Source organism: Tiliqua scincoides, chromosome 10, assembly GCF_035046505.1.
Source record: "Tiliqua scincoides isolate rTilSci1 chromosome 10, rTilSci1.hap2, whole genome shotgun sequence".
NCBI lineage: Eukaryota > Metazoa > Chordata > Lepidosauria > Squamata > Scincidae > Tiliqua > Tiliqua scincoides.
In genome coordinates, this window is record NC_089830.1 from 3878077 (window position 1) to 3899233 (window position 21157).

At 44.3% G+C, this 21157-nt stretch overlaps 1 protein-coding gene across 1 annotated transcript in view; it reads left to right on the forward strand.

Annotated features, from left to right (window-relative positions):
• The window catches only part of KIAA0319L (KIAA0319 like), a 59948-nt gene that overhangs the window by 13355 nt on the left and 25436 nt on the right, over positions 1–21157 (forward strand). The window contains exons 3-9 of the mRNA XM_066638419.1: positions 7896–8545; positions 13581–13863; positions 16283–16384; positions 16799–16896; positions 17240–17327; positions 18688–18780; positions 20739–20871. Of these exons, the coding sequence (XP_066494516.1) occupies positions 7896–8545; positions 13581–13863; positions 16283–16384; positions 16799–16896; positions 17240–17327; positions 18688–18780; positions 20739–20871 (1447 nt within the window). The remainder of the gene's footprint in view (positions 1–7895; positions 8546–13580; positions 13864–16282; positions 16385–16798; positions 16897–17239; positions 17328–18687; positions 18781–20738; positions 20872–21157) is intronic.

The following is a 21157-nucleotide window of genomic DNA, read 5'->3' on the forward strand; positions in this document are numbered from 1 at the left end:
TGCACTGGAGGCAGTTACTGAAAAGTGATTTAGAAATCTTGCAAACTGAAATCCCAGTATATAAAGAGTGAATTCTTCATGATATGCAAGCATATCATGGTTGCAGAGAGAAAACAGCAACAACCATGGTAATTTTCGGAACAGGTTTTGTTAAAGGTTCAGAAACCTTTCTCAAAAAACCTGTGTGGTGAGCTTTGGATTTGAACTGTGGGAAAACATCAGCTCCCATTCCTGGTCAGGCATTGGCATCCCTGGATGGTCTCTTGGGCACATTTCTCAGCCTAATCTATCTCTCAGCACTACTGTGAGGATAATATAGGAAGAGTCCTGATGGATCAAGCAAAAGAGGGCCATCTCGGCCAGCCTCGTTTCCCAAAGTGATTCCCAGTAGCCTCTAGGAAGCCTCAGCGATGAAGAGGAAGGCCTCTCTCTTGCCATTGTTCCTCCACTGTGACTGACTTTCACTTTTCTTCTGCCCCTGCTAAAGAATCTTGAACCTCATGTGGCTAGACGTCTTCTGTCAAATCAGCACTCTGTGCCAAAAGGTGCCTACCCTTTCAGTTATGGCTTTTTAAGCGCTTGTGTTAGAGCTGTTTTATCTGAGGCATCCGGGCAAGCTTGAATTTATTCTGTGGGTGGCAGAGATTCTGTGCACGGACTGTGAATTTCACACTGCTTGTGAAATCTGCCTGACCCACTTAGATTTGGAAGCCTTCTATCAGTCTGTTCACATGTGTTTGATTTTTTTATCCAAACACTTCACAGCTCTTCAGCACAAAGATGGAAAAGTGGCTAAGTGGTTTGACTTGACTGGTGAACTCTTTGCTCTGTTTAACCCTGGATCTCAGATTGTTCAGGGAGCCCAGAAAGGATGCACCCTGCAGACCTTTGAGGCTGGGCTGGCTTCTGGGCCCAGCTGGTGCTTTCTTTATGTCGTTTGTTTGCATCATGCCTTTCTTGTATGGATCTCGGTTCATTAGTTTAGCCTCACAACTGTAGGGTAAACTAGGGTCCATGATACTCACTAAGGAGAGTTTCCTGACCACCTAAGACCTATGCTTGTTGAGAATTCTGGAGGCTCCCCATCAGCAGACAGAGTGATCTTGGAAGGACAGAAATCTCTCAGGAGGAGCCTCTGGCTACCTTTCTCTAGCTTTTGTCCCCCTCATATTTCTCTTAGCAGTTAATTTTGCTTATGAGGTGGTAGGAGGAGCAAGGAAAACTACCTTTGACAGTTATGGCTTCAGGTGAACTTCCCAGCTCAAACTTCAGTGTTTATACCTGGCACATCTGAGAGAACTTTGCGATAACGTCCTTGCCAATATCCCTTAAATTCTGAAGGTCTGCACAGAACTTTATAATGTCATTGTGCAGTAAGCATGAATGAGGCGATGAAAACAGGTTTCACTTCTGCTCCATATTTTTGTATTTGAGGTTCCCGCAAAAACTTTAAGAAGCAGCATCAGGTTTCTGTTTGGGCTATTTTAATTTACTGTGTCTGATGTGGAAGGATAAAATTGCAGATAAATAAAATGTGCTGTCTTAAATGTGTAAAAGAAGGCAACTGGCAAGAAAACAGGAATCCTGCTTTTCTGAGCTGTTTTCAGGAATCAAGGATACTACTTTCCATTCCCAACCCCCATTACTCCTTCTGAAAGCTGGCAAGAATACAGAGTCACCTGCTTTAATTATACTGTAATAAATTTTTATGGAACCCGGCAAACTAATCAGCATAGTAGACCAAACCAAGCTTCGTAATATTCTGTGCTTGCTTCAAATTAAATTTGTCAATTTATTTTTAAATACGTGTGCTAGCGGACACTGTCTGAGAGCTCTCCTGGGATATGTTGAAATAAACCCCTGAAAGTTGGCTGACAGCCCCTTTCATTTGAGAACCTGTTTATTATTGTCGCCTTTTAGGTGAACTTTGGAGAAAAGCTAAACTGTTAAACCCACACTTTGTAAGAGCCAATATTCACAATTTTAATTTTTTATTTAAAGCTGCCAGTACATTTTCCAAAGCACATTGAAAGTATCACGGAAACTTTGGTTTTACAGACATTATGTGTTCATTATTATGACACCTGTCCTTCCTTAGCCTATGCAGTGTACCTCTCAGCCCTTGTGATCCAAAATGAGGTGCAGCTGTCTCCCAAAAATGGATTATGGGATGTGAGATTGCAGGATCTAGCAAGGAATGTAACCTTTTTTTAATTGTTCATGTCCATTGCCCAAGCCCTAATGACTGGATGAAATTTGTGTATATTCCAGGGCATCAGTGGACTAGCTGCGTTGTAGCACAAGCTTTTGCATTACACAGAACCCACCACCAAAATGCCTTTGGCTAGACACAGTAGTAGTAGTACTAATCAATATTTGTATCTCACAATTGAGTGTTCAGAATGCTATGTTCATTACCTCAATTGTATAAGATGTCAGTATTATTGAAGATGAAGGTTCAGAGTCTTTATGCAACTTCCAGGTAGCTTCTGAGTGCCAGATGCAAGGTAGTAGCAACAGGATACTGGTATCAGGTTGTCTTGAGTGCTCCCCAAGGCATCCGGTGGGCCACTATGAGAGACAGGAAGCTGGACTGGACAGGCGGCTCTTCTTACGCTAATATGTAGAGATGATGCCTTGTCTAAGGCCACCTAGTGAATTGGCTGATGTGAGACTTGAGTCAGTTGGCTTCCCAGCTCAAGAGCTGCTGAGTGCAAAAAGACTGAAAGGATGTTGTCATTTACAACATACAGCAATGCCTTTTAATTTTTATTTTGATAATACACCCAAACATATACAATATGTAATGTACATCAATGCCTCTCATCGTTTTGCAGTTTCAGCTGTTTTAGTTACGATCACATTTCAGATTTCATCCACGTGCTTCCCTCTTTCATCTAACTTTCCACGGCGTTCATCAGCATTATTTTTGTTTATTTTCTTTGTTTATTTAGGTTTTGCATGCATTCACATGCGTATTATAGTTATTTACATTTTTTGCAGGCCAAAATAATTTTACAAGGCTATGCTTTTGATATTCATCCATTTTTGACTTTCATCCATGCTCTGGTCCCTGACAAAAAACAAGGTATTGCTATTGATAGAAAACATACCTCTCAGTTTAGCATCTGCTTCTCCTCATCTGTGCTGCTTTTTGAAATTTCTAGGACATCTCGTGTCCTCAGAAATCCACCAAGTCACTTTCTCTGCCATCTGCTCACAATCTGAATGCGGAGAACAGTAATGAAATCAAACTTGCAACAGACGCATTCTCTCTCTCTCACTCTCTGCCCCAGCAATTAATGCCACCTACTTGCTGGGTCATAGAGCAAGGACTTTACGCTGATAGAAGGAATGTTGCAGCTGGCTAAACCTTCCTGGAAAGGCTTCACCTCCCTCTTTTTTCCTAAGATGTGAAATGCTGGGGCTGGCGCCTGCCTAGAAATTCTGCCCACCTTCTCTGGCCTGCCAGTCCTTTTCTCCTAGCTCCAGATGTGTGGGCTCTGGTTGTAGTTAGTCCCTGTAATGGGAGAGGCATCTAGCAAATACTCAACGTTACTTATCTTACCTTTTGCACGTGTTCCAGGACTAAACACTGGCTTTGACATAAGAGTTTATTCTGGCACAAATGGAGCCAGTGCAGCTGTGAGTAAAATAAGTAAATGTTATTTGAAGTAAGGAAAAGGAGCAAGAAGATGCTCTCGGCCAAGAGGCTGTGCAGCAAACCCCTCTCCCCAAGGGGGGATCTGCCAGAGCCTCATCAGTTTGTCTTCCTCTTATGGCAAGACCAGAGCCAGGCAGCATATAAAATATGCATGTTTTTTTACACAGCACTAAGAATTTTCTCAATATTTGCAAAGCATTTGCTGCCTTGGGGCTGCTTGCTGGGTCTTTCTCTCTTGGCCGGGCTCATAGCAAGAGTGACTCGGCCCAGCAGTTGCTTCAGCTGGTAGAAGGAGGAACGTCTGTGGTGGCAGGGAGGAAGGGGGAAGAAGTGGGGGGGGGGAGGTCAGCTGCTCATCATTTTGTGACTGGGCTCAGCAGGTTGGCCAAATGTATTGCATCGGCTGGATGTTAAATAACTAAAGCCATTTAGTTATTTGATTTTTCTCTGTAAACCGCTTTGTGAACTTTTAGTTGAAAAGCGGTATATAAATACTGTTAATAATTAATAATAATAATGTGGGCTGTAGTTTTCAGACCCCAGTGATAGGGCATAACTGCTTCCCTCATTCACTGGGTAGGCTTGCTCAGCTCAAAACAGAGGATGACAGTCAGACTGCTGAGGCCATTATTGTATAAGGAAAAGGGGAATTGATCGCAGTAAGAATGGGCCAGGCCCCACATAGGGATAACATGAAATTTACAGTTTCCAAGATAGAAGAACAAAAAGTAGATCCAGCAGGTTGATTTGTGTGTCCTTGTTGGCTTGGCGGGGTTTTCCCTCTTTTTCGTTTTGGGCATAGTTACAGACAGTATAGTCTCGAGAAATTTCAGAACCAATATACAAAATAACTTCATTGCAGTCCAATCAATAGTATTAGAGAAATGGGGTGCACCTCTTAACATTCTAGGAATTAGTATCACCTTTTTAAGTCTATGAATTGTTTGTCTATGTATATGAGTAATATGCCAATAAAGGTTCTGAAACTGAAACTACAAAATAACTTGCATTTTATCTCTCTTGCATTGTATGCTGCCTAATGAAAATTGATGGGACAGGGTAGTGCGTAGCACGAACATGAAAGAAAGGGAATGAGAGGAAGGGTAGATAAAACTTGAAAACGACAAGACAAAGGATGCGTAAAGGCCAACTCCGCAGTCACGAAGGACACAGTCACGAGTCTGAAAGCACAGAAGGGATTGCAGATTCAGAGGAAAGAAAGCCCTCAGTGAACATGTTGCGGGGAGGAAAGCAGTCTTTTAAAAGTGCAGTGGCATTTAATTAACTCACTGGCTGTGATAGCTTTATTATGCCCTTATTCCACATCAACACGCATAGGGAACTGTCTCACAGTGAGTGGGCTCCTGCCTCCATCTAGCTCAGTATTGTCTATAATGGCTACTGGACAGTTTCCAGGATTTCAGACAAACGGTCCTTCCCAGCCCTACCTGGGCATGCCGGGGATTGAACTCAGGACCTTCTGCATGCAATAATGAAGGTCCTTCCTGTTCTTGTTTTTAAAAAAATAAAGCAAAACTAAATTATGCCACTTGTAAACAAACCAATAACCTTTTTTATTAAGAGGTTCAGTAGCAGCTGAGAATACTCTTGAGTGAACCAGGGAGGCTATTCTAAGGGTGTTCTGACCCTAACACAGGGTAAAATGTCTCAGTTTATCAAGTACTGTAATCTTCTAAAGGCCTGCTTATTCAGCCCAATAGTCCTGTAGAAGCCATTTATCTATTTATCAGAATCTATTTTTAGAATGCACTTAATCTTTAGAGCACTGAAAATAATGGTCGTATTTCCTGGAACAGAGATGGGTGATGATAATGGCGAAGGGACTTGCGAAAGTGGCATTCCTTAAAAAAGTTCCTGCAAGCTTCAGAGAGTCTGTTTACACTGTTCAGAACCAACACTTGTGTGCCAGAAGTAGAGCAGATAAGATCAAGCAAACCTTGGCACTAGGATTCTTTGGGGTGTGTTTTCTCCATTGCAATTTGAATTCTCCTTTTCCTAATTTAAAGAACCAATTCTGTAGTATCTCTTTCTGGAAGCAGTGCTAATTGTGTTCAGGAAGCCTTGTTCTTCCATGAATTTACAAATGGTAGCTTTAAAAATGGCAAATGATGTATTACATGGTATACTTTGAATTTCTGTCATCAAAAGGCTTTGTGCTGAGTATATGAGAGCTTTTCAGCCTACTTGTTTCATTGGCAGCCTCACATACTTCCCACGAAAACTGCCCCACGTTGATTGACCCCCTGAAGTGATAAATATTTAAACCATGGGGCTGCACCAAAAGGAGAAATTGGTTATGTACATACACAGACACTTCTGGAAACGCCATTTTGCTTTTGTGCAGACTCCTTTGGGGATTAACCTGAATGTTTAAATTGCTTGTAGTTCAGATTCTTCAAGATAATTTTGAGGGGGAAAATCTTCCTTTAAAAATAACTGATTGGAACGTATTGCTTGTGTGTGTGGGGGCTGCTAAACATTAGGAATGGATCTCTGCTAATAACCTGCTCTTTCGTCAGTGGAGAAAAGTGCACGTTATATCATTCCATAACTGCCATTGGGTGCTGTGGTGCAGTTTGAGCTTTTTGGGTCCCAACAGATGGCCGTGTTACAACCATGTCATTACTTTGTGGAGCTGGGTGTTGGCTTTGTGGTGTTTCCATTCCAAACCTCCCCTTTAAAAGTTAGTCATTAAAAAAATGCTTCAGGCTGAAACTTGATAGGCAGGCTTGTGCCAAGCAGGTGCTTGGTCCATGAGCCACTTTTTCCACCTGGCCAACAAACCAAAAGGTTAGGACTGAAAAATGTTGAGAACATGCAGCACTTTGAATGGGCAAGTGGTTAGAAATTGTCGTTTTTCTGCCGCATTTTTTTCATGGGAGATCTTTGTTGGCTGTTAAAGATGTTGGCCCCCATACAACAAAATTGTTTGCTGCCATAGGCATTTTGAAGGGTATTTGTCAGACCCAACCCCTGCCAAGCTAAAGGAGCAAGGATCCTAAGGCCTTAGGGGCCAAAAGAAGGCTACGTCCAATGAGGAAGCAGTTTGGCAGGCCTAGAGCAGGGAATAGCAAAGATAGTTCTTGTTGCCCAGAACAGAAAGCAGGCTTGACCTGAATGGGATCAGGCCTTGCCACAGACCCACACATTGAATTTAGTTTAGCTTTTCTCATGCAACGTTCTCACACAAGCGGTATAGCTGCCCATGAGCAGAAGAGACCCCCTGAATGCCGTGCAGCAGCTTTAGCTCCAGCCCAGTGCTTGTCTTTAGGTCCTTGTCATCTAACACCTGGTGGTGGAGGGAACAAAGAAGAATACTGTACTTGCTGTGAAGCAGCGATTGATGCGCACCCAGATGTGAACCCATGTCTTGGTCAGGAAAGAAGAGTCTCTCTGAAATTGCAGGATCCTAAGTCACCATTATTGTCATCTCCTGAAATGTTTACAACCAAATGTGAACAGTTCTTTAACAGTCTTGAGATGTGTTGGCTTGACAACCTGTCAGTTGAAAAGTTATCATTAATTGGGGGTTCTTTTGAAGTGCAATTTTAATAGGCACAACCTACCACAACTCTCACAAATGGCATTGTCATGAGTAGAAGTAGGGACTGAATTTCTCAAAAAGCTGCTGTTTGATAAGATACTATTGCTGTATATTATTCTGTAAGTCTCGTATACTAGGCTGTCATTTGGCAGTAGATATAACAATGGTGATATACCACCAATGTTGTGGATACCAGTCTAGAATTAAATCTGCAGCAGACTTCTAATTTTCACAACTGTGGCATATGAGAGAGCATTTCCATGTCACTCCCCAACTACCCTAATTTTGAGCATGACACAGTGTTTAAGGGACTTCGTGTGTGCATTTAGAGGTGTGGCAGGGTCAGTGAAGGAGATGGAATCCCCTTTTAGTTTCTTGCTTTGGCTTTTCTTTTTGGTGGAATCCAGCTGATTTTGTTGCAGAACTGGCCCTATCATTAGGCAGGGAGGGCTGGCCCACTTCAGATGGCCAGTGTTGGGATGCCATGAAAAGGAAGCAAATAGTCAGTGATTTAGTTTGTCATCCTATGTCTGTCACTGGGGGAGAGGAGGACCAATTTGTTTTTCCATCTCAAACACTGTAATTTCCTGGGCTGTCTCTGTTCTGTTGGAATCGCAAAATGATGCTTTTTTTAAAAAGGTTTTGATTTTACTTCTCTTTGCCTAGATGCAAGTTGGAGCAGAAGTGAATGCCAGCCACGAAGACCTTTGTGGCGGGGTCACTTGAGATCACTAGAGGATGTACATCTCCAGCTGCTGAGAGGATTTCACTCAGTCCAGTCTTGTCAAACCACTTGCTGCCAGAGCCCCACCTGTGATGCCTTTTGGCTGATGGGCAAGATGTGCATCCAAGTGAGCTGCACCAAACCTCGCCGGTGTTGGACATTCCAAAGTGATGCTGCAGACTCCATCTTGATGTTTGTAAAGTCGAAGCATGTACTGGATTCCCGGCCCATGGCAGAGAGAGACACTCTGCTTCCAAAGTGGTTGGACTGGCGGAAGGGGCATCAAAGCAAAGCCAGGATGCGACGGTCTCTGAGCTGGAGAGCGAAGAGGGACGCAGCCTCCAGCAGTGGCAGTCCTGTAAGCTACACAGCCACTGCTCAGCCCTTGGATAGTAAATCTGCCCGTAAGGATCTGGCAGACCCTCAGCCTTCAGGACAAGAAGCAAACCTTCTCAGAGACCATGTCAGTCCAGAAAAGGTCCTACAGCCCAGCAGCAACAACTTGAGGGGTCCTGAGCCCAAGAACCCAGCTTTTCCCATGAGCAATAATGTGAACAGACCAAGTGACCTTGCTGGAAGTGGCTCCTTGGGGGTAAGTGCCTTTCTGAAATGATGGCATGGCAGATAGTGGCCGTGCAAATTAAATTGTATAAAATGCTTTGTAGACCTTATTGCTGTCACAACAGGTCATTCTTGATGCTTGATCAGATAATAAAACTGATAATTGAGCAACACATCCAAAGCCCTTGCAGTGAACTGAACCCACTTCTCTGCTCTCTCCAAATTGGAAACACTCTGGCTCTTAGTTGTCAGGGAAAGAGACTTCCAGGTACTGTGTTTCAGTTCAGGAGTCATTTTGGTGCTTGTAGATATGGGAACTGGTATGTAGGGAGCGCTCAAAACCCTAATTTAGAGTCCACTTCGAAGACCTTCTCTTCTGGCAAGCCACTCACATAACTGCATTCACATTTTTACCAGGTCCACAAGCCTGGGACAGATTTCTGCCTCTGAAAAGTAGGCTATATATGACCCAGCACAAGTGTCCTTGTGTTTGGAGACTTTGACTTTCAGATTCAGATGACATTATTTATTTGTCATCAGACTTTACCATTCTTCAGCAGGTAAGCAAGCATGAATAAGCACAAGTGAATAAGTGTGGTCATCTTAAGCATTTCAGGTGACTCAGTGATAGACCCCTTTCACCAGGAAGTCCCAGAGTTCAGAAATACCTTGCTGTGTTTGGTTGTAGTCCTTGAAAGCTGACATTCCTGTGTACCTGTGCAAATTTTGCAGTTCCAGGTTGCACTATGGCTTCAGTATGAGAACTACCAACCTGTGGAACAGGATGTGGCCCAGAGCCAAAGGACACTGTTCGGAAACTTAGGGCTGGCCTAGTTTGTGTGTGTAGTGAAGCATGTGGCTTAATATTGTTGTTGCTGACTTGACTGCCCTCAGCCCTTGAATTCTTAACAGTTACTGAAGAACTGCTGTTTGGGTTCTCTGTCTCTGCAACCCAGCAAAAATAGTGCTTCCCAGAATTTTAATCCTCTGACCTCCTGCAGCAGCCTCTCCTCAAGAAGTGGTTGCATTCAGGCAGAGGCTGGACTACAGGGTCTCCAATACCAGCCATTCCTTGGGTGATAAACTGTGACTATACCTACTCTCCATATCAACTCATACTGCAAATAAGAATGTGTTTTGCTGGCCTCCAGTTTGTGAGTTTGGTTTTTCTTCTGCCCTTGTAGTTTTGTTTTGTCTTTACATTATCGGTTCTAATTGTGTTTGTGATTTTATTCTTGGGACAGCTGCCGTGAGCTTTCTTTGCATTGCAAAGGCAGCATGTAAGTTCCCTAAATTTAAGCAAAACAGGGCTGCTTCTGAACAGCCAGTTTGCTCTCTCAGTTCTCAGCTAAGTATTCAGACAAGAACCTCATATGCTATAGAATCAAATAATGTTTGTGAAGGAGGAACGAGGGGGGAAATGTTAATTAGGATCTTATGACCCACTGAGTAAGTGGGAGTGAAAAACACTTTTTAAAAAAATTAGTGCTAAAATCTGTACCAGCGCCAGGGTGTTCACTTCCCCATGTGATAGGGTGGGTTGAAGAGAGTGGGTGGTTTGAAGAGAGCCTTGCTGTGTAGGGATGGTGAAAGCCTGGGAGGGCGGGAGTTGTCATTCATTGCCATGAATGTCTCTGGTCTTAACCTGTATTTACCAGAGGTGTTCATATAATCACATCTGAACGGTTGCAATAGGCGCACCATTTGTGTGTTTCTGCAGGAGGGGGAGTTGTGTTCTGCCAATAACAATGTACTTTGTGAGCTTGGGAAATGCCTGTTTGCTGCAAGAGAGATATTTTCTTGTGGAACGGTATCTTTGTGCTTATTGTACCTGAAAAGATTGTCTGGCAAAGACAGTTTTTACAGGCGCATTGCAAATGAGTGACATTCTCTACGTGCCAATTTTCCAACCTCTGTTGCTGAAACATTTGCTTGTTCTTTAAACACGACTCTGTGAGTTGGAGCCACTCTGCGGTGATTGACCAGTCGACAGCAGTTTTAAAGTGCAGCATTGCTGATTAAGGTTGCTGCTGCATCACTGCAGTATAGTTGCAGGTGCAACCCCCAGAGGTTCTGTGGTTGCTAAAATGCAACCGTTCCAGGGGAATGAAATTCAGCATTCATTGCTTGTCTTTGTGACGTGCAGCAAAGTTTGCTTTTCCTGCATCCATATTGAAGTGCTTTTGTCCTTGACCCAATGCTTGCCTGCCTTAGTTTATTGTTCATCCGATGTGGCTTTTATAGCCCTCTAAGGTCAGAACAGTGACCAGAAATCAGGATTGTTTCTGAGTGTTAGGAACCTGGATATAACCCACCTCCAGGCCCTAATGGTATTCCAATTGACACTAAAGGCTGTTGGACAATGTTTGTGATTAAAATGGTAGGTCCAGGCAGAGTGGAAGGCATGAGATCTAGGTGCATTCAGATACTGCATTGGATGAGAAATCTGAAACAAAATCAGGTTTTCCCAATAACAAATATTGCATATTGAAAGTTGGGAAAATATAATTTCCCCATAACAGAAACACTAATGGGAAGATGTCCTTGCATTTATCCTCTGTGTTGTGTATCTATGCATGTATCTAGTTGGACAAGCTCCCCTTGGCTCAATTCAGAGTTGACTGGGCATTTCTGAGCTTTCTTGATAAGCACTTAGAATAAGGTGTGTGTGTATTTTTTCCCCCCAAGGTTTCTTTTCCCGCTAATAATGTTGGCACAAGAGCATGTAAGTGTGCAGCAGCATCAGTGCACTTGAATGTCCCTCAGAAATTGTTGCTTGGTTTCACTTGCCCACTGTGTAGCACCGGGCCATGGTTGATTCCTTGGAAATTCAATCCCCACCCCTGCTAGTGCACCTGGAAGCAATAGATGGTTTTAGATCTTCTAGGGAGACAACCACTACCTCAAATGTTTGCAGGAAACCTGCAAGATAACTTATTGACCTAATGCCTGTTAAATAAAAGGCTGGATGCATGAATGATCTGGTCGCATAAGGCGCAGCAATCAATGTCAGTTTTATTGAGAGTAAGAAGGAAACTTTGAAGAACACCTAGGCCCAGAAAGCAACTGGCTGTAGGCACCTAGTTTTTGGAGTGGACAACACATGTTGAGAATTGCCTAATATTTTGAACTGGAGAAGAACTTTTCTGCTTAGTGGTGCTCAATTCATAATATGAGCTGAACAAACTTTGTATACTGAACCAGTTAATTGTGAATTTCAGCAGCTTCGCTAATCTAGACTGAATAATTCCAGTGGTCCATAAAACTCAGTGCTTTCAGCCCTGACTGGCAGAGGATTGCAAGTAGAGGTGGCCTCCACCCCCAACGAAAATGGAAGGCGCATAAGCACCCTTCCGTCCAGTGAACAGCAGCAAGTCTTGAGTGCATTTTTTCTTGTGCGGAGATCCTATAACTCAGGAGTTCCCAAACTTATTGCTACTGCAACGCCTTCAGAATCCAGAAGTAACAATGACCTGAAATGTGTGATGTGGTGACATGTCACCGCCACTCACTTCCAAGTTCAGAGACCAAGCGTGACCCTCAAAATGGCAGTAAGAGTGTCAAGGCGGGCAAGAAGGCCTTTTCCAGTGTGCGGTTTTTGCGTGCTGTAACTCTCTGCCCACCATGCTGAGCTTTCTGCTGCTGTTGTGGCACACATTTTGCGAACCGCTGCCTTCACTGGAAACTGAGCCCAGACTTGGTCTTCAGAACTTGATGTGCTGAACAACTCCCCCTTCCTAAGTTGCATAATATGCTAACAAAATCAGAAGCTCCTTGTCCTCGGCTTGACCTTTCAAAGTGTTTTCACTGACTCATAGTCCTACAGCTTTTGATATAAAAATCAAGTCCTGAGATTGTTAATATTCCTGTGCTGCACTTTAAAATGATCAACCAATACAAAGGAGATCAGCTCAAGAAAGTATGCAGCATACATACTTGAGTCCCTTCGGGGAGAAAGGCGGGGTAAAAATAAAGTTGTTGTTATTACATACGTAAGCCCCAGTGAAAGCCACGGTGAAGGAATTTTCTGATGAAAGAAAGGAAATTGCTTTTGTCTGCTCTGCTGGTATTTTACAGTGATCTGATAAGTCTCACAGCACACAGAAAGCAAGTAAAATGACATGCACACCCACCACTTGATTATATAATTAATTAATGGATTGATATGAACCTTAGCCTTCAGGTTAAAAATTTCTTGGGGCAGCTATTCTAGCTTATAACAAGTTCAGGACGTTGAAACAATGCAGACCGTTAACATAAACATTAGAACAGATTAGAGAAACAGTTTTTTTTAAAAAAAGCTTAAAACCACTTCTCAACCATGAGGCCAAAAGTCGTCTTTCTTTGCAGGATGCACTCCTTCCTCTTGAACTGCTATTTATTTATGAAACATTTGTCCACCTTTCTCCCTGTAGAGACTGGGCACCTTTATGATATATAAAAACAATCAAATATAAAACATCATGGAAGCTGTACCATTTATGCTGTAGAGCTCGTTAGTAAATCCTGGAGAGCCAGGACGGTGTTTTGGGAGTTAGACCTGGAGTTAATCTCCCCTCTCAGCCATGAAGCTTCCTTGGTTACCTCAGGCTAGCCATAATCTGTCAGCCTCACCTATCTCACAGGGTTGCTGGGAGGAGAAAAGTTGGGAAGGAACCATGTACATCACCCTGAGCTCCTTGGAGGAAGGGCGGAATAAAAATGTGTGAAATAAATAAAAATATATGCCAATATAATCCAATATTTATTTATTGGAGGGTATGTATGTATGTTCCCACCTTCCCACTCAGAGATTACTAGTAGAATGCTAGATTTTTTTTCCTCCCAAATATACTAAGCTCCAATATACTAAGCTCTCCTATAGTGCCCCCTGCCTCATGAACTGAAGCAGCCCATTAATTCTTTTTCCACATCATGGAGATGTTTCTTGTGCTGTGAGTGGTGTGAAATTCCTGTTGGTTTTTGGACTGAAGCTTTTGGAGCTTGTCGGGGAGCCTTTATACGGTCCAGTGAAGCTTTCAAGGGCCTGTTCAGATGTGGTCATTGAATCCACTCATTCTTCCTAGGCCTCCAGGCCAGGCCCCTTCCTTGCACCTACGTTCTCTAGTCCTGTCGTGCTGGGATTGGCAGCCACCGGGAAATCCGAGAAGGCCGAATCATCCAATGACTCTTCCGTCCAGCCCTTCTCCGGGGAGGAGGCCATTCCGACTTCTAGCAGCCTTCAGGGGAAGGATGCAGGAAAAGTGCAGTCAGTGACCTTCATGCCAACAGGCATCCCTACTAACAACAGCATTACTACAACCCCCAAAAATCCTGCTATGCTGCCCAGCACTGCTGTCCCAACACCAGGTAAGAGTGTGATTGTTGGCGGGGAAGCTCCCTCTTTGGAATGCTCCTGGCAGGGTTCCACCATCTCTGCTCTTAATCTTCTCTTGCCAGCAGGGCTCAGCAGAGGAAAGATTTTTTTTTTTATCCAGTGCTTATTTAAAATAGCAAATCTTGTAATCTCAGCTTGGAAGCTGAGGCTGGCCTCTTGGCACTGTCGTACCAGATCTGGAGGCAGATTGTTCTGTTGTACTTTGACTTAGCTGCTCTTTCATGCTATGTGTCAAGCTGAGCAAAGGTATCTGGATTCTGCTGCTGGACAGTGTTCAGCTGTTGTTTCGTCGTTCCCCAAGCCTCGGATCCACCTTTAACTCCTGTCTTCATTTAGCATGAGACCTACTTTTCAGTTTATAACCTTCTGCTTCCTTGGTTTTCTGAGTTTCCCATGCTGCTTTCTTCCTCAGACAGCCTAGCTGAGGCTTTTACCAACTGCTGATGCTGCAGTGCCCTGAAGCAACCATTTTATGTTTCTCTTTCACTTATGCCTGTGCTGTGCTTGATGCTTATTCTCACTCTAATTCTTTCTCTGTGTTATGTGCTCCTTTGTCTGCCCTGACAATTAGCAATGGAGAACCTAAAATAGCTAAATGAAATGGTGACAGCACTTCTGGTGCAACTTCCCTCAGGCAGTCATAATTATCAATTATAGCATTTATATAGCATCTTTCAGGTGTCCAGAGGTTTTCACATTCATTAAGTGCAGTTGTTGCTTAGCGACGTTCCAACTAACGACCAAGGGGATATATAGCAGTGGTCCCATAAACTGGAAAATTCCTGATCATTGTGTTTTAAGGAAGTTAGCTGGGGCCAGGATGCCTCATTGGGAGGTCTCAGAGGCCTCTTCTGAGTCATGCCAGGCCTGCAACTCAGTCTGTTGGCCTCCATGGGCCTCAGAATGGCCTGCAGAAGCATCTAGAAGCCACTTCCTGTTTGCTTCCGAAAACTGAAAGTGACTTCTAGGTGCTTCTGCAGGTCATCCTCAGGCCTGAGGAGGCAAATAGAGTGGGCCACTCACCTGACACAACCCAGAAGAGGCCCCCAGGGCCTTCTGGTGAGGCATTATGGTCGAATAATGATGGAATTGCTTAATGATGGGGTTCGGAGAACGCATTCCCATCACTGAGTGACTCACACTGGTAATTCCTTATAGCATCCCTGCAAGATAAGCCAGAATATCATCTTCCTATTGCAGAGTGTTGGCATGGGTAGGGTTCCGGCTGATAGAATAGCGACTTGCCCGAAGCAACCTTGCAAGCTTGTGGTTGAGTGAGAAGTGGAGGCTTCCCAGCTTGCAATTCTCACTCTTAGCCATTATGATACACCTGCTCCCAGAGTGCATTTTCCTCCTCTTTGTGCATGGTGGATGCATCCTTTTTGAGAACGTTGCACTCTATTGTCCCATGTTTATTGTGTGGCTGCTGGGAGAGGTTGAGGAAAGACTGGCTTATCTCAGAGCAGCTACAGTGTGTGTTAAATTTTAACAAAACATGACGATCAAATTCTGCAGTCTGTCCTGCACACAAAGGTACAAGGAGTGAGGGGAGTTATATGGGGCTTACATACCTTTTTTGGTCTCAAAATGGGTCTTGGTTTCCAGCTTGGAATACTGTGAATTTCTGGTATATTTGCAAAGGGCTAAGCTTTACAGTTGGATCAACAGAGGCTCTTTGTCTCTGGCTGTTTGTGATAAAGAAGCTAGATTGTCTCCTGAAATGTATCTGGTTGAACTCGGCTCATCCTTCCTGTACCTGTTTGAATAGGCCACTCAGTACAAGGCACAAGGAGCGTGTTTCATCTCCTAGGACAGCAACAAAGCTTCTAATCTCTACGTGATTCTATGTTCTTTTGTATTCGCCTGTAAGTTAAAAACAAATAGCTGAAGGGTGTAGCTTTCCCATAATAGTCTGAGAACCAGGATGGTGTAGTGGTTCAGGAGTTTGACTTAGACCTTAAAGACCCAGGCTCAAATTCCTCCCCAGCCACGAAGCTTCCTGGGTGACCTTGGCCCAGCCGCAATCTCTCATCCTCACTTACCTCACAGGGTTGTTGTGAGGACAAAAGGAGGGGAGGAACCATGTACATTGCCTTGAGCTCCTTGGAGGAAAAGTGGTATAGAAATGTGAAAAATAAGTTTCCTTCCAGACCTCTATATCTAGAGGTCTGCACTTCAGTTTTGAGACATAGGATGGTTTCTGCTGGTAGTTCTCAACAAGGGCATGTAGTTCAAGATTCCAAGCTTCAGAATGCTAAAATCTTGAGGGTTAATTGAGAAACATATTACCCATTCACATGATATCCTTTGTATTTTGCTGTAGCAATTGTTAATGTAGTGTGAATTATCCCCAAGTTTATTCTGTCTTTTAAATTTGATGTTTCTTCACAGTTATTAAGAAACTGACAGTGTCTGCTGGAGACAGTGTTGAGGTGACTCTGCCCAAGAATGAAGTGGAACTGAATGCATATGCTTTGCCTCTACCACCTGCAGGTAGGACTTGAGGCTATGCCTGTACGAGACAGCAAACCTTGCAAATGCCACTTTAATGGCAAGAGAGAGGCATGCCAGTGTTAGTGTCTGTTCAAGGAAAGTGTTGAGCCTGGACACTCTCCATCAGTCTTGCTTTGGCAGTCTTTCACATGATCGTGGCAGGCTGCATCAGCCAGCTTCACCAGCCTGAGTTGGTCATGTGTACACTGTCACCATTTGCTGAATTCAGCCCTGAGTCATTTTGGTGTGCCAAGTCAGTGCAAGCACCTAGAAATCATCATGCACAGACTCCTGGGCAGAGACAATAAAATCTTTTAGACAAGACTTAACCTCCTTGAGCTGCTTTGATCCCTTCCCTTCTTTTTCTTCTGATGGTGGCCCCCTCCCAACCTCTGATGTTGATCTCCAATTTAGAAACCAGCTACTCCTATGACTGGAGGCTGATCACGCATCCCACTGACTATAGCGGAGAGATGGAAGGCAAACACTCTCGGATTCTCAAGTTATCCAAGGTGAATCTTTTGCTGTCAAGCGACTTTTCTCTGAAACAAGTCCAGAAGAGCGATAGGCTGGTAGTCTTGTTGTGCAAGATCATGTCTAGAGGAGGTAAATGTAGCAAAGAATAATTGCATAAATAAGATGAAGCTGCCTTAACTGTCAGGCTGTTGATTCATCTCGCCTAGTAAGGGCTGTGCTGACTGTAAGAGATTGGCAACTGGATGCAAGGGTCTTGTTGCCTTGTGTGCTCCCTAAGTTGCCTCATCGAGTTGCCAACACCATTGTGACAAATCTGATTTTTCAATAAGACAGTCACAATCTTGTTTGTGTCTTATCTTTGCTGTTTTTTCCCCCCAGCTGACCGTTGGTCTGTATGAATTCAAAGTGATAGTTGAAGGTGATAATGCTCATGGAGAAGGAATGGTAAACGTGACAGTCAAGCCAGGTATGCATAGTGACATGACTGTATCCCTTTGGTTTGTGGACGATGCCTTTCCTGGGCTGCTTCATCTTAAAAAGCAAACTCTCTCGGTGAATGCCTGGGAGGCAAGCCAGCTGCTTTGTGAACACTCTAAAGTGGCACGCTCTAAGCATTGCCTCATTTTGCCTGAGTGGAAGAGTGGGCGGCTTCTGCGAAAGCTGGAGGCAGTCAGTATTTTGAAGTGCAAGTTGAAGGCCGTGTGATAGAAGCATCATTTTCTCTGGGGTGCCCACTCATTTTTTTTTGTCCCTCTGTTGTCATGTCTCAGTACACAGCTTTTTTTTGAGATTCGAAGCATTTCAAAATGCAGGTGCTCAGGGCTGACCCCAGATCTCCCAGTGTCTGATTTACCAGGCCATGTGTTGCACCCTCCTCTTATTCTGCTGAACTCTCACTCCCCTTCTTCCTTTATGGATCTAGAAGCAGGCTAGCCCTCCTCCACGCTTCCTTCCTCTTCTACTCTCTTACCTGCCTCCATTTTGAATCCAGAGAGTGGGAAGAGTCGTGAAGGCAAGTGGGGTGGATGGAGGTTGGTGCCCTTCTGGACAGCCTTGTGAAATGGGCTGGCAAACAGACCCCATAGCAGGGTGAGTGTTCATTCTATGAGCAACAGTGCCAGTTTTGAACCCCCTTCCACCACTGAAAAAAATTAGAGCCTGTGTTCCACTGTGTGCTTTGCCCAGTGGCTTGTCTCTTTGAGAGGAGACAAATGAAGGGTTGCAAGGGAGGGTTGCAGCTGCCTTGTCAGAGGAAAGATGGCACTGCCTGATGCAAGAGAACAGATGGTAGCACATGGTGAGTGAAGGAGTACATGGCTTTCAGGGTGCAGACCTCTCAGAAGCTTTTCTGTTCATCAGGTTCTTGAATTTTTTTTTAGAATTCTCAGGCAAATCTAGGTGGCTAATAGACTGTTGGTTAAAATAGAGTTTGTCTGGGTGGAAAGCTGTGGGAACCGGAATCATTGTGCTTGCAGTTGATAAATGCATCCCAATTTAACCATCTCTTGCAGTTCTTTGCTTTCAGCTTGTCTCTGCTGTTTGCCAGCATCTGTCAGATTAATTGTGTTACATTACATTTCAGGAGTAGCTTTCCTCAGCGTGAGACAGAGACTGGATATAAGTCTCCTTGGGAGGATCTGGGGGCGGGGATTGATATTTCCCTTTAAAGAGTTTTGGAAACCTTACATGCAAAATGTACATCTCCCTGCCTTTCAGCCTGAGGGGAAGGGGACTAACAGCTGGACACTATTGATGTGGTTTTTGCTTCTTCTTCTTAAAATAAATCCAGCAAACCTAAAGCCTGCTATGGCCTGTTGTCATTGCAGAACCTCGAGTGAATCGGCCCCCCGTGGCCATTGTCTCACCCCAGTTCTTGGAGATTTCCCTGCCAACCACCTCTACAGTCATTGATGGCAGCCGTAAGTACCTATTGCAGCCAGTATATTCTGCATGTACAAACTGTTAAGCAAAAGGTTGTAGAGGAACTTGACTGGTGTACCATTACGTTAGTTTAAATTAGACATTGTGCTGTTGATCAGTCCTTGGGCTTTCTCGGACCTGCTGTTCATCCACTCATCTTCACACCAAACGCATTAAGCCATTTCTGGCCAACGTTGCATATATGCAACAGAGATGAAATGTGTACACCTATGGGCTGGACAGAAATGGGTTAATTAAGACCATATGTTAAGAGGCAATATGCTGCTTTCACAAGAGAAGCATAAACGGTGGTTTTGAATTTCCCTGAACTACACCCTGCTGTCACACTGGCATGCTCTTTATAGCATCATCTTATGCATGTTCAAATGCAAAACCCATCTTCAGGACCAGTTCAAGACCTCCTAGTACCTGAGGCAGCCTGCCAATTGCTTCCCCCTTACCCTGTGATGATGTGCCAGCCTCTGTTTCTTCCCACTCCCTGAACTGGGAAAAGGCGTGGACAAGGAGGAAGTGTGAAGGAGACAAAAGGTGCAGGCAACAGCATAGAGGATGCTCCAGCCCCCCACTCTCCTGTCCACATTTCCTTCTTTCACTCTAGCCCCCTCTTCCTTTTCTAGTCCAGCAAATGGGAGGAAGAGAAGAAGGAACAGTGGAGGTGAGTGGAAGAATGGAGGCAGGTGCCCTTTCCCATTCTGCCGCCCGAGGCAACTGCCTCAGGCAGGTCCGGCTTGTCTGTGAGAGATTCTATCCTACATCCTGTGCTTTTTGTTTGTCAAGTGCTAGAATGACCGTAGCCTCAGGGAGAGGGCCTAGGCACTCCGTTCTTTTTAGTAAAGATGGCAGGGAGTGGGTTATAAATGAATTGCTAGGATTGTGTCTTTTCAGCATAAAAGGAAAGCAAGCAACCACTGGATCTTTTTGAACCTGTGAAACTGCCTTAGATGGAGCCTGGCCAATGGTCTGTGGAGCCCTGTATTGCGTGCTTTAACTGGCAGGGCTCTATCGGGTGTTGGGAAGAGAATGATCTTTCCCAGTCCTGCTATGCGTTAGGTCCTTTTACATAGAGATGCCTAGAACTGAATTCTGGTGCTTTGTCCAGGCTCATTGTGAATTATGCCCAGTTGCTGTAGCCCAGGGGTGCTCAATAGGTGGATCGCAATGAGGCAAAATGAGTATATCACGGAGCCCTGTCTCTCCAAACTGTTAATATGTCAGTTTTGTCTAGTGACTAGACGAAACTGACATATTTAGCTGACACTAAACTGACACTGAAACTGACACTTTAGCTGCTCTTCAGGCATGCAGCAACAAAACTGACGAAACTGACTAGACTCCAGCAGGGGCTCCATACATTAAAGGGGGTGTCTGTCAGACGCTTCCTTCCCCCCTGGTAGATCTCCGGGCCTTGCTGGGCTTCACAGTAGCTCTCGAACCAAAAAAGTGTGAGCACCCCTGCTGTAGCCCATTCTAATTTTATTTCCACAGTCTCACTTCTGGCACTTTCTTATATTGTGTGCTGCATTCAATACAACTTTAGAGTTTAAAAATAAAATTAGCATTTGTTGCTTATGAGAGTGTTTGTGCTTGCAATACAGATTTGAAGCAGTTTTAAAAAACAGAGGGCCTTTGACACACGCGGTCTTGGAATCTGCGAATTCCAACAGCCACAAATGCCTCCCCGCCCCTCAGAACAACTCCCAGAATCCAGATGGTGACCTCAAGGGGGTGGCACTATGACCCTGTGCTCACCTTTGGTTCCAACACCTACAGATTTTGGTATCTGTGGAGGGGACTAGAACCAATTCCCCATGGATACTAAGGGCCCACTGTAGTTTTTTAACTCCTCCCCGACTTCCACACCTGCAGTTGCTGGGAATGTGGCCTTGTTTTGTTCTGTTCTTTTAGAAATCCTAATTGGCTGTTTTCATTCAATCAGAAAGTACTGATGATGACAAAATTGTCAGTTACCACTGGGAAGAACTGAAGGGGCCTCTCCGGGAGGAGAAGGTTTCTGCAGACACTGCTATTCTGAAACTGACCAACTTGGTACCTGGAAATTACACATTCAGGTAAGACGCATAGTCTAGGGACGATACTTCTGGCTTACTAGATGGTTTTTATTTTACTGAAAGATTTGTATCCTTCATCTCCACTTGCTGTCCAAGGAGGCTTATCCTTAAACAACATGGCATTGATCTCCTCTGTTGGCATGTGAAGGAGAGAGGGGGGAAAAGCCTATGGCTTTCCAAGAATCACCCAGGTCATGGGAGCCCACGGTTTCCTGTTACTTTGAAATGGGAGCTGGAATCTGGTTTCAACAGAACTTTGGGGAGTAAAGAATTCAGTGCATCCATC